Source organism: Phyllobates terribilis, unplaced genomic scaffold, assembly GCF_046119375.1.
Source record: "Phyllobates terribilis strain yellow unplaced genomic scaffold, ASM4611937v1 Scaffold_2__4_contigs__length_985480577, whole genome shotgun sequence".
Lineage (NCBI taxonomy): Eukaryota > Metazoa > Chordata > Amphibia > Anura > Dendrobatidae > Phyllobates > Phyllobates terribilis.
The window spans coordinates 430,889,845-430,903,514 of NW_027362762.1; the positions used below are offsets into that span (position 1 = coordinate 430,889,845).

General features: G+C 42.1%; 1 protein-coding gene across 1 annotated transcript in view; it reads left to right on the plus strand.

Annotated features, from left to right (window-relative positions):
- Window positions 1–13,670, plus strand: part of LOC141252692 (multidrug and toxin extrusion protein 1-like) — a 79,605-nt gene that overhangs the window by 3,545 nt on the left and 62,390 nt on the right. Inside the window, exon 2 of the mRNA XM_073670546.1 lies at window positions 7,204–7,305. Coding sequence (XP_073526647.1) covers window positions 7,204–7,305 — 102 coding nt within the window. The remainder of the gene's footprint in view (window positions 1–7,203; window positions 7,306–13,670) is intronic.

Sequence of the window (13,670 nt, forward strand, 5' to 3'; positions counted from 1 at the left end):
CTCTCAGAATAAAGCGATACTAAAAAATATTTTTTTCTATAAAATAGCTTTTATTGTGTATAAGCGCCAAAACATAGAAAAATGATACAAATGTGGTACCGCTGTAAACGTACTGACCCGAAGAATAAAGCTACCTCATCAATTTTACCACACGCGGAACAGAATAAAAAAAAAAAAAAAAAACAATTCCTGAATTGTTGGTTTTTGTTTATTCTGCCTCCCAAAAATCGGAATAGAAAGCGATCAAAAAATGTCACGTGCCTGAAAATGGCACCAATAACAACGTCAAGTCATCACGCAAAAAACGAGCCGTCACATGACTGTCTGCCAAAATCTTGAAAAATTATAGCTCTCAAAATATGGCGATGAAAAAATTAGATTTTACAAAAAATGCGTCTTTTAGTGTGTGACAGCTGTCAGTCATAAAAACCCCATATGATTCTGGCATTGCTGTAATCACACCGACCCGAAGAATAAAGTCGTCTAATCACTTATACCGCACAAGGAACGGCGTCAAAAATAAACTCTTGGGTTAGGATTGGGCTAGGGTTAGGGCTGGGTTTGGGGCTAGGGTTGTGCTGGGGCTAGGGTTGTGCTGGGGCTAGGGTTGTGCTGGGGCTAGGGTTGTGCTAGGGTTAGGGCTGGGGTTGGGATTTTTTTCAAAAGTAAGAAAAAAAGATGACGATATGGCGACTAGTGTTGAGAGCAAGTGCTCGCTACTTGAGTTTGCATCGGGTGCTCTGGTATGCATTGAGTATCGTGGGTATTTGAGTGACATGCTCGAGTCTCTGCCCCATATGATTCGCGGTCAAAAAACTTTACGGGGATTGCCTGCCATGCACGAGCGATCCCCGCATGTTTTTTTTTGGGTGTCTAATAACCGTGAAACATGCGGAGCAGGGACTCGAGCATGTCACTCGAGCACACGCTGTACATGGTGCATACCTGAGTACCCGATGCAAACTCAAGTAGCGAGCACTTGCGCTCAAGAATAATGACAACTTATTCAATATGATGACCTAATGTAAACAAATAATGTGCCGTACCTCTGGGTTCAAAATGTTCACTATACACCTTAATAAAATCCTTGAGGGGTATAGTTTCCAAAATGGGGACACTTGTGGGGGAGCTCCACTGTTTAGGCACATCACGGGCTCTCCAAACGCGACATGGTGTCCGCTAACAAATTGAATGGAAAATCGGCTCAAATTGTTAGCGGACGCCATGTTGCGTTTGGAGAGCCCCTGTGTGCCCAAACATTGGAGCTCCCCCACAAGTGACCCCATTTTGGAAACTAGACCCCCCAAGGCACCTATCTAGATGCATAGTGAGCGCTTGGAACCCCCAGGTGCTTCACAAATTGATTCGTAAAAATGAAAAAGTGAAAAAAAAAACACTTTTTCATTTTTATGAATCAATTTGTGAAGCACCTGGGGTTCCAAGTGCTCACTATGAATCTAGATAGGTGCCTTGGGGGGTCTAGTTTCCAAAATGGGGTCACTTGTGGGGGAGCTCCAATGTTTGGGCACACAGGGACTCTCTAAATGCAACATGGTATCCGCTAACAAATTGAATGGAAAATCGGCTCAAATTGTTAGCGGACACCACATTGCGTTTGGAGAGCCCCTCTGTGCCCAAACTTTGGAGCTCCCCCACAAGTGACCCCATTTTGGAAACTAGACCCCCCAAGGCACCTTTCTAGATGCATAGTGAGCACTTGGAACCCCCAGGTGCTTCACAAATTGATTCGTAAAAATGAAAAAGTGAAAAAAAAAATACTTTTTCATTTTTATGAATCAATTTGTGAAGCACCTGGGGTTCCAAGTGCTCACTATGAATCTAGATAGGTGCCTTGGGGGGTCTAGTTTCCAAAATGGGGTCACTTGTGGGGGAGCTCCAATGTTTGGGCACACAGGGACTCTCCAAATGCAACATGATATCCGCTAACAAATTGTTGGCTCAAATTGTTAGCGGATATCATGTTGCATTTGGAGAGTCCCTGTGTGCCCAAACATTGGAGCTCCCCCACAAGTGACCCCATTTTGGAAACTAGACCCCCCAAGGCACCTATCTAGATGCATAGTGAGCACTTGGAACCCCCAGGTGCTTCACAAATTGATTCGTAAAAATGAAAAAGTGAAAAAAAAAATACTTTTTCATTTTTATGAATCAATTTGTGAAGCACCTGGGGTTCCAAGTGCTCACTATGAATCTAGATAGGTGCCTTGGGGGGGTCTAGTTTCCAAAATGGGGTCACTTGTGGGGGAGCTCCAATGTTTGGGCACACAGGGACTCTCCAAATGCAACATGATATCCGCTAACAAATTGTTGGCTCAAATTGTTAGCGGATATCATGTTGCATTTGGAGAGTCCCTGTGTGCCCAAACATTGGAGCTCCCCCACAAGTGACCCCATTTTGGAAACTAGACCCCCAAGGCACCTATCTAGATGCATAGTGAGCACTTGGAACCCCAGGTGCTTAACAAATTGATTCATAAAAATGAAAAAGTGGTTTTTTTTTTCACTTTTTCATTGTTACGAATCAATTTGTGAAGCACCTGGGGGTTCCAAGTGCTCACTATGCATCTAGAAAGGTGCCTTGGGGGGTCTAGTTTCCAAAATAGGGTCACTTGTGGGGGAGCTCCAAAGTTTGGGCACAGAGGGGCTCTCCAAACGCAATGTGGTGTCCGCTAACAATTTGAGCCGATTTTCCATTCAATTTGTTAGCGGATACCATGTTGCATTTAGAGAGTCCCTGTGTGCCCAAACATTGGAGCTCCCCCACAAGTGACCCCATTTTGGAAACTAGACCCCCCAAGGCACCTATCTGGATGCATAGTGAGCAGTTGGAACCCCCAGGTGCTTCACAAATTGATTCATAAAAATGAAAAAGTGTTTTTTTTTTTCACTTTTTCATTGTTACAAATCAATTTGTGAAGCACCTGGGGGTTCCAAGTGCTCACGATGCATCTAGATAGGTGCCTTGGGGGGTCTAGTTTCCAAAATGGGGTCACTTGTGGGGGAGCTCCAATGTTTGGGCACACAGCGGCTCTCCAAACGCAACATGGTGTCGCTAACAATTTGAGCCAATTTTGCGTTAAATTTGTTAGCGGACACCATGTTGCATTTAGAGAGCCGCTGTGTGCCCAAACATTGGAGCTCCCCCACAAGTGACCCCATTTTGGAAACTAGACCCCCCAAGGCACCTATCTAGATGCATTGTGAGCACTTGGAACCCTCAGGTGCTTCACAAATTGATTCATAAAAATGAAAAAGTGTTTTTTTTTTTCACTTTTTCATTGTTACGAATCAATTTGTGAAGCACCTGGGGGTTCCAAGTGCTCACTATGCATCTATAAAGGTGCCTTGGGGGGTCTAGTTTCCAAAATGGGGTCACTTGTGGGGGAGCTCCAAAGTTTGGGCACACATGGGCTCTCCAAACACAACATGGCGTCCGCTAATTATTCAAGCAAATTTTACAATCAAAAAGTCAAATGGCGTTCCTTCCCTTCCGAGCCCTGCCGTGCGCCTAAACAGTGTTTTTTCCCCAAATATTGGGTATCTGCGTGCCCAGGGGAAATTGCACAACAAATTTTGGGGTCCATTTTTTCTTGTTACCCCTGTGAAAATAAAAAAAATTGGGTCTAAAGTAACATTTTTGTGAAAAAAGTTAAATGTTCATTTTTTTCTTCCACATTCAAAAAATTCCTGTGAAGCACCTGAAGGGTTAATAAAGTTCTTGAATGTGGTTTTGAGCACCTTGAGGGGTGCAGTTTTTAGAATGGTGTCACTTTTGGGTATTTTCTGTCATACAGACCTCTCAAAGTGACTTCAAATGTGATGTGGTCCCTAAAAAAATGGTTTTGTAAATTTTGTTGGAAAAATGAGAAATCGCTGGTCAACTTTTAACCCTTATAGCTCCCTAACAAAAAAAAATTTTGGTTCCAAAATTGTGCTGATGTAAAGTAGACATGTGGGAAATGTTATTTATTAACTCTTTTGTGTGATATATCGCTCTGATTTCAGGGCTTAAAAATTCAAATTCTGAAAATTGCAAAATTTTCAAAATTTTCACCAAATTTCCGTTTTTTTCACAAATAAACGCAAGTGATATCGAAGAAATTTTTCCACAATCATGAAGTACAATATGTCACAAAAAAACAATCTCAGAATCAGGGGGATCCGTTGAAGCGTTCCAGAGTAATTACCTCATAAAGTGACAGTGGTCAGAATTGTAAAAATTGGCCCGGTCATTAACGTGCAAACCACCCGCGGGGCTTAAGGGGTTAATCCAAAGGGAGGCAGTGTTTATGAAACATATACAAAAGATTTTACAAAGGCGACAAAACAATACAGCATAAACAGTTACAGAAAATAAAAGGCATTAACAAGAGAACTTACTACACTGCTCACAGAGACGAGTCAACTTAGCCTAAGGAGAGCGCTTCACTTGGGGATGTTCAGAGAATGGGCTTCATCCATTCACAATATGTATCTCTCCACAAGAACGCAGATCAATTCTGCTTCATCTTTTATTAGCACCTGAGTTCCACCCACACACCCTTCCCCTGTGATGACCTCACATGGGCTGGGTTGTGGGATGTCCTCAGCCCTTTAGTATTTTCCGCAATCCCCAACTTACGTGATAACTTTACTCCTGATGGTCACAGAAGTTCGAGATTGCCGCCACATTGTCACACTAGGTAAAGGAAGGACCAAGTGTATGACGATGGGAAAAGGGGGAAGCCCAACAACTAGGGAAAAGGAGAGTGGAGACCCCTAGGCAGATCTTACAACACCCTGACTCCCGTACCATCCTTAAATAGGTTCCACACCTATATCTGAGCAGGATACCTAAACCTTAACTGTCCCTAGGGCTAGGCCCTAGGTAGGGAGGGGAAGGGGTGAGCACTAGTCAGCCCCCACTGCAAATAAAGACAAACAAGGAAAAAAGACAAGGGGATACACTTAGCTTGAGAAGACACCAGAGAGAAAATGACAATAATCAACCAAGATACTCCAAGAAGAAACTAGCCGACTGCTAGTACTCCAGGCCTGAGCAGGGGAAAATAGTTCTATCACCGGCGACTCCCTGGAGACACTGGGGGTTTTTATATATCAAGCAAGGGTGTGTCAATTAGCAGCAGAGGGTGGAGGTCACTGCTGGGTCCTAGCGAGAGAAGGATACCACTACACTACAGAGATGAAAGGATCAAGAAGGTGTCTGCAAAGCCAAGCGCAGCGACCTTCTACAGCCGGATTCAGAACGACTGTCTGTCAAACCTGATACACCCGTGATACATATTTTCCATCGGGATTTTACCTTCCCATAGATAAATGACAACAGCTATGTCATGTTTACTATGTGGCCACTGTTGATTTGTGGCTTATAGGTAGGGGTTACAGTTATGAAAAATGATGTGTCTTCTTCCCCTATTAGCCTTGGCGCTGAAAATGTATGTTTCATCAATATCGGATTTATACAAATTTCGATATTCAATATTTCCTTTCGGAGACAGTAAGTATGAGCTGACTTATTGTAACATTTCCCCTGCAGGAAACCACAGTGTTACTAGCATGCTCGGATGTTATCAGAGTATCTTGTAGTGTTCGGATAATATGTTTGAGTCCCTGCAGCTGCATGTTTTGCGGCTGTTAGCCGCAACACATGTGGGGATTGCCTGTTTGTTGTTGCCGGTCCTTCCCTTCCCTCATCTACATTGAGGTCAGTTACAGTGTGAACATGCTCTTACACATTGCAGGTATACCAACTTATACTCTTGCTCATTTTTTTTTAAATGTTTTTACCTATAGCCATATGCTTAATTCCACAACTTTGGTTTAAGCAGACCACCCTGTCTATTTCTTTCTGGATTGAAATGATTAATTTCCCTAAACTTGGAGCCCATGGTTAGGCGCTTTTAATTCTTTGGCTGTTTAATGAGTGTCTCAAAGGGGAAATTCTCTTGATTCAATAAGTTAAGCTAAATCATATTTGTTCTGTAGCATGATGTAAGGGAAGGCAGCATGTTATCAATTCCCTTGTTACCTGTTCTTTTACTTCTCTTTCTCTCTCCTTTTGATTAACAAAAGTGTAGTCTAGTCCTTGACTAGAGTACAGTTCTTGCTGTGGCGCATGGCACCTTAATATGTGTCAAATTCATTAATGGGCCCACGCATTTTAATGAATCTTACTCAAGGACCTTATTGATTTGATTAACTACTGTCTGTATTTTATGCCAAAAGTTTGGTGCACAATGTCATATTATAAACAATGCCCTTTTCTGCAAAATCAAACAAAATCACAAATGCGGTGCAAGGCATGTACTCGTTTTTTTGGCCCAAATTGGAAACATTTATTTTAATGAGTTTTCCCCAATATGTTTCCTATAAGGAATGAGAAGTCGCATAACTAACATGGGATTTTAATTTTAGTAACTCAGAACAGTCAAATTGTGGTTTACTTAGACAATTTTGCAAAAACAAACTAAAACATTTTTCTGCTATTTAAATGGGGGTTGACCACACCATTTAAATAAGTATTGAGGCTACAGAGAGAGTGCACAAAACCTAAAGTCATTAATTGCATGAAGATTGCAATCATGTATGATTCATTTTCAAATAGCAAAAAAAAACTGCGACATTTCAAACATTTTTCTGTCAGAGTTGCAGCGAAAACTGTTTGATAAATCAGCCCTAATGTGTACTTAGACTAGGATCACATGGCCATAGATTCTCTCATCCGAGAGAATCGGACCGATTATGCAATTGACACTCTGATCAGGCTCTGTCAGAGTATCAGAACACACAATCGGAGCACACTGTGAGGAGAAGATGGAGAACAAAATTTCTGCATCTTCTCCATTATGCCAGTGCGCGGAAATTGGACTGCACTCAGATGTCATTCGAGTGCAGTCCGATGATTTCCATGGACTCAGTGACTTGCATGACTGAATGCAAACAGAAAATCGGATCAAACTCAGACATTCAGTGATTTTTTTCCTCTGACCAATCGGTCCTAGGAAAAAAATGGATATGTGCTCGGCCCCATAAAATAACATTGGTCCAAGTGCAATCCAACGTTTTGTCGTATTGCACTCGCACAGTAATTACGGTGGTGTGAGCAAGCTCTTAATAACATTATTCAGCATATCAATTTATATTTTAATACAAGTTCATTTTGTTTATTTTTTCTTGAAACAGATTGTCTCCCAGGCTCTGTGTTTTATGATCAATATTGTCAGCACCATATACTGTGGCCACCTGGGCAAAGAAGAGCTTGATGCAGTGACACTTGCCAATGCAGTAAGTTAAAACTATAAAACCACAGTATTAAGTCTGAGTTTACACATTCAGGCTATGTTCACGTGTTTCATTTTTGCTGCATTTTTTTGCTATGTTTCAGGCAAATTAAAAGCTACTTTTTATAGTACCAGCAAAAGCTGTGAGATTTTAGAAATCGCTTGGTTTTTTTTTCCTGACTGAATTGGAAAACTGCTCCTTTTTTTAAATCTGCAGCATGTCAATTCTTTCAGCGTGTTTGCAGGATTTTTTCACCCATAGAAAGCAATGGGTAAATGCAAATGTGGCGCCCAGCTGCGCTTGGTACCACAGATCCTAGAGGGTTGCATAGAAGGATTTCTCCACAAGAGGCCCCCACAGCATACACACACCTCCACTTTCCACCTCAGACCACCAGAGGGAGCCCATTAGGGATATAAATAGGGAAGGTGGAGCTAGGCAGTTCAGTTCCTAGCCTGCTAGAGTACAGAGCAGCTAGGGAGTTCCTGCTCAGACACAGAAGGAGTCAGTGCAGTCGAGCCAGAGCCTAGCAGTTCCTGCAGAAAGAGTTCAGTATAGTCTGTAGAATGAGTCCAGACTAGAACTCACAGAGCTCAGGATAGAAAGCTAGGAGTGTGCCAACACTCTGAGAGCGGCGAAGAAGAGCAGCGTCCCGGCTGCAGTGTGTGTAGCCTAGTGAGGGCCCGAGCGAGGCCGAAGGCAAGTGGAAGAGAGTAACATAGGGGGCAGAGGAGCTTTACAAGCTCACCCCAGAAGCATATACCGGACACCGGGTCTGAGTCTACATGGATCTTCATGACCAGTAGAAAACAACCGGAACCCCTGGCGAACTACATGTCCCAGGATCACCAAAAACTGATACGTACCAGGGTCAGGAATCACGGAGACCCCAGAGAACAGGGAGAGTGATCTCCAACAGAAGACCCTATCACCAAGTCAGCAGGTGCAGAACAGAAACCAAGTTAGGCCTAGCTCCAGGCAGGTCAGAAACTTACTACAGAGAGGCAAGAAACAGGAGGCCCTACACCCACTCACTGGGGAGAATCCGGACGTGCACCCCTCACCCTACAGTGCTCCGGGATGTGCCTGAATTTCCATCAGTAAAAGGTACTGAAGTAACTTTCGTGTGTGCTCCTATTCTTGCTCTGACCCGGCTGGGTCCCCTCTGTCCTGCATCCCCCTCTCTGTACGCTGCCCTGAGGCCTAGTTCCACCTGTGGGGAGCTATACCATCGAGCTGCCTTATCACCGGCCTCAGTGGACTGCCGCAGCGCTGGTGATTCTCACCAGAAACCACAGGTGGCTTCACGAACTTTCATAGAGTTAATAAATAATCCCCTTTTAAAAGCTGACCCCAGAGTACGGGCCCGAGAGCCGACCACCACGACATCCCCAAGGCCAGGCAAAAGCCCGGGTACCGAGTCGTCCCCATTCCCCTGGGCGTGTCACAAAAATGCAGCAAAAAACATTGCCATCACTTTTAGTAACGTTTTAGAGAAAAAAAAAATGCAGGTACAGCAAGATGTGAAACCCTTTTTATTTTGTGATTTTCCAAAGTTTAAACCAAAATGTCTTGGTGCCTCACATGAGCATGGCTGTTAGTATTAGTACAGTTTAATTAAAATAGTGATGTGTGTAAAGTAAACAATGCCCAACCAACTCAATGCCCTACCAATGTGTGAAAGTAAACAATGCCAGACCAACTCAATGCCCTGCCAATGTCTTAGGTAAACTACGCCTGACCAATTCAACTCCCCCCACTGTTTCTACAATTGCAATTGTGTATTGTTTCATGAATTCGTGAACTTTTTTAATCAGAATAGTCACTATATTTTCAGACATAATTTTTTTTTACACTACATAATTATTTAATCAAATTGCCCTTTGTGACGACACAGCTTATAATCTTAATCAGCCAGACATTAAAGATTTGTTAAGCCAAGAGAAATACACTATTGTGTTTGTGTTAACTTGCAAATGTATGTGTATTTCTGTGGCTGGTCAAGAAGGACAGACCAGTATTTGCATAACCCTGAATGTTGTATTATATTGGTCTGTGAACAATGATGTTTGTTACTATGCTAATTGCATATTATACTAAGCTAGCTAGTTTATTTACAAGAGCCCCCTGCTATACCAACCATGTAAATTGATTAAATGTACAAACAATGAGACCTGAGCCCTGTGGAATAATATCATCCCTAACCCTTGAACTGTGGATGTGTACTTAAAAAGACATGTGCCTCTGTAGCAGGTATGCTTTACAAGGAGAATCAAAGATCAGAGACTCACTTAGACCATCAGCTTGGAAGCATGGCTTTAACCAAAGCGACACAGATTTGGAATCTACACGATACCAGCCTAAGGGTATATGGCCCTGACTGGAAAGATGCGGATCGGCTCCATTGACCATCAGAGAGCACATGGTTACATTTGGGGAGACTAGGTTGGGACGATGAAGTCACCTGGTCTTATATATATGTTGTTTGAGGTTGCCAGGTGGATCCTCCGGTCGCCTGGAACCCATGGATACATTCAGAGAAGCCAGATTGGGACCAGCCGGTCATCTGGCCCCATGGAAACTATCAGAGAGGCCAGGGTGGGACCCTCGGGTCTCCTGGCCTTGTACCTCGATGGACTGCTAGCTTCCTAAGCTTGCCACTTCCTTCTTTCTGTGGGGGCCCGCCAGAAGCGGTCGGCCACTGGTTTAGGTAGTTGGCCCTGGAAGTCCCAAAGTCACAGCTGTTCTATCCTAGGCGGGCGGGGCGGAAAAGTGAGACTGTGTAATGTTGTACCATCTTGGGTATTTGCTGGGACTGTTCTATGTATTTATTGCCTGTTTTTCGGTTCAATAAAGTATTGCCACACTGTTTTACCCTCCCCCTTTGTTGTCTGAGTAGTGTTACGCCCACAGAAGGCCCTGTGTCTTGACACCCTTTTTTCCAAAAATGTTTTATGGTTTTACATATGTCATCAATTGGTGGGTATTGTACCATGTACCTTGTATTGTTCATGCTTGCATAGTAGAAGCAAGGCCAAAAAATGCAGCAAAACAGGGCAAGAAAATCAGCAAAAAAAGCCACAAAACCTGCTTTTTGTCTGCAGCTTTTTTACTGCCAAGAGATCAGGTTTTGGCTGCAGAAAAAAGCAGCAAAAAAGTAACTTGTGAACATAGCCTAGATATTGGACCAATCATATAGATTACATCTGTAGTAATCGTTCATAAAATGCAACCCTTGTATTCCTTATAGTGGAGTTGTCTTTAATATATTTGTTTCTTTCTATACTACAATTATTGTGATAGACAGATGTTTAAGCATGTCAGATCAGTTTTCTGGCTGATGAGACATATTTCAATGAAGATGAATAAAGCCATTTACAAACATCAATTTTGGCTCATCAGACAGAAATTGGTATGTGTATGCACTCCAATTGCCTGTTTATACAGGCAGACTGCGCCTAACGAAATGCACTAAACAATTTTTTTTTACATATTTTAATAAGAATTTTTTTAGGATAGAAAGAAGTTAATGGAAAAATACCACAAAATAGACATCATACATGAAATGTGAGTGAAGATACCTTTCATACCCCTTCCTTGAACAGGAGGGCTTGGGTTTTGTCTTCATCAGCTGCTGGATTGTATTATTTCACCTCTCCCCTCAATTATTATGCACCTGTCCCGCCTCCTTTCCTGGTGGCCACCGCCCTTTTACAGGTGGCTCGGTGTGCCTCCATGACATCATCTCCCTACAGCGCCGGACTGGAGTACCTGGGGCCCACCATGAAAAAATCAGTCTTGGGGCCCACGAGCACCATGCAGTTACCATATATAGGAATAACATAAGTCCACAAACTCTTTCAAAATGAATCAACTTTATTAACCAATAAATAACCAATATAATGAATAAATAACAAACTAAAGAAACACTCCTGGCAAAAGAGGAACACTGTTATCTTATTCACACCAGTGTGTGATAAAGTGCCATAACAGAACAATAACAATAAATACTTTCAAGGTACATTCTCTTAAAGTATAAGTGCCAGACATTGAACCTGCATCTATCTAGCATCCCAGCAGCCGGCATCATTGTAGCAGCACCAAACTTGGCCCACTGGGAAAACTTAAAGAATTCTGTAAGCATTTTGGAAGTTTGTATTGCACTTTTTCCTCTCCTCTATAATACAGTACCATTCAACTGTTAGTGAAAGGCCCAAAATAACAAATAAACACACACTAACAGTCATTCAGCAGCAAAATTACAAAAGTTTTTTTTTCAGAACAGAAGATGACATTGCATACGTATTAATAATGTCATCATAGTCTAAGTTCCTTGAAATGTCATACTCAATGTTCAACAGAAGGAGGGACTCTAAAAGCTCCTGTCCAATCGAAGACGTCAGACGATTTTTTACAATTTTCAGCTTTGAGAACACTCTTTCACATGAAACCTGGGTGCAAGCAAGCGTAATAAGTGTCTTGTAAACTGCAAAAATGTTTGTGTAAGCAGCAGAATGTAAACTGTAGTCATATAAAAGTCTGTAGCAGCAGGAAAGACAGTTTTTTTGCGGAACGAGTTGTACTTTCAGATGCAATCATTTATTTTACCATGTAGTGTACAAGGAAATGGCAATAAAAATTCCAAGTGCAGTAAAATTGCAAAAAAAGTGCAATTACACGTTTGTTTATTGGGTTTTTTAGTCACCATGTTCACTATATGGTAAAACCGAAGTGACAGTGTGATGTCTCGGGTCAGTACGATTTGTAGATACCAAACATGTATACCTTTACTGGTATCTAAGTGGTGAAAACAAATTCACAAGTTTTAAAAAAAAATCACACTTTTCGCACCATGTTCTGCGCACCGTAGTGTTCTCATTTTTTTGGATCTGGGGCTGTGTGACGGCTTATTTTTTGTGTCTTGAGCTGACGTGCATCTCTGCTGCTGTGTAGTAGTAACAACACAGGGAGAGGTTAAACATCCAACTATTTAATATGAATTGAAAATAAAGAATGTTCCCATTCTTAATATCCGAAAAAAACAAATGACTGACAACAATCCACTATACCTAGACTAATAATACCATATAGAAGAGAGAAATACCGCCACACCATGACCAGAACACATACCACCACATAGTGATCAAATACTACCAAGTACAAGGTATATATACTGCCACACCATGAGAAGACCACATATTACCACCACATAGTGACTGTCCGAATAATACCACATACAAGGGAAAAATACCGCCACACCATGACCATGGCACATAATGGCACCAGATAGTGACTGATAATGAAAATGTAAAAAAGCTCTGTATATAGACTCAGTGTACAGATAATGTAGAGATTATCAGTGACATTATACACAGGAGCTCTGTGTAGTGTCAGTGTAGAGGTAATACAGGGATCACCAGTGACATTATGCACAGGAGCTCTGTATATAGTGTCCGTGTGTGTGTATAGGTAATACAGTGATCACCAGTGACATTACACACAGGAGCTCTGTATATAGTGTCAGTGTGTGTGTATAGGTAATACAGTGATCACCAGTGACATTACACACAGGAGCTCTGTATATAGTGTCAGTGTGTGTGTATAGGTAATACAGTGATCACCAGTGACATTACACACAGGAGCTCTGTATATAGTGTCAGTGTGTGTGTATAGGTAATACAGTGATCACCAGTGACATTACACACAGGAGCTCTGTGTATAGTGTCAGTGTGTGTGTGTATAGGTAATACACATACTCACCAGTGATGTCTCTAGGTGAAGTTCTTTATCTGCAGACCGATATATCACATCTTCTATGCAGGACTTATCTCTGAAGAAAATAACATAGTTAGCTATAACTGATCACTTCCAGAGCACAATCCACACTGTTCTCAAAATTTCTACACTGCATGAAATGACAAAAAAAGCACCATAGTGCCGCACTACACAGTAACAGTGCTCCAGTGTCATTCTGTGCTGGCTCATCTCTGTCAGCAGACATATTTGTCTGATGGCAAAGATCTAGCAGAGCTGAAGACAGAAGACCTATGGATTACTTTGGAGTGAGGATTTTTCTTTATTAAAGATGGAGTCCCTAAATGTGTTTTATTTTTAATAAAAAAAAAATTCTGTCTTTTTTTTCTGTTTACTAGAAATTCATGGTGGCTATGTCTAATTTGGCATGACACCATGAATTTCAGGCTTAGTTCCAGCTGATAATACAAAGCTGGCCTGGTACTAACCCTATTATTACCCAGGGTGCCACTCACCACCAGGGCCGCTGGAAGAGCCGGGTAAAGCACCTGGAAATGGTGCTATGATGAATGCGCCATTTTCAGGGGTGGCTGCGGGCTGCGATTTTCAGCGTG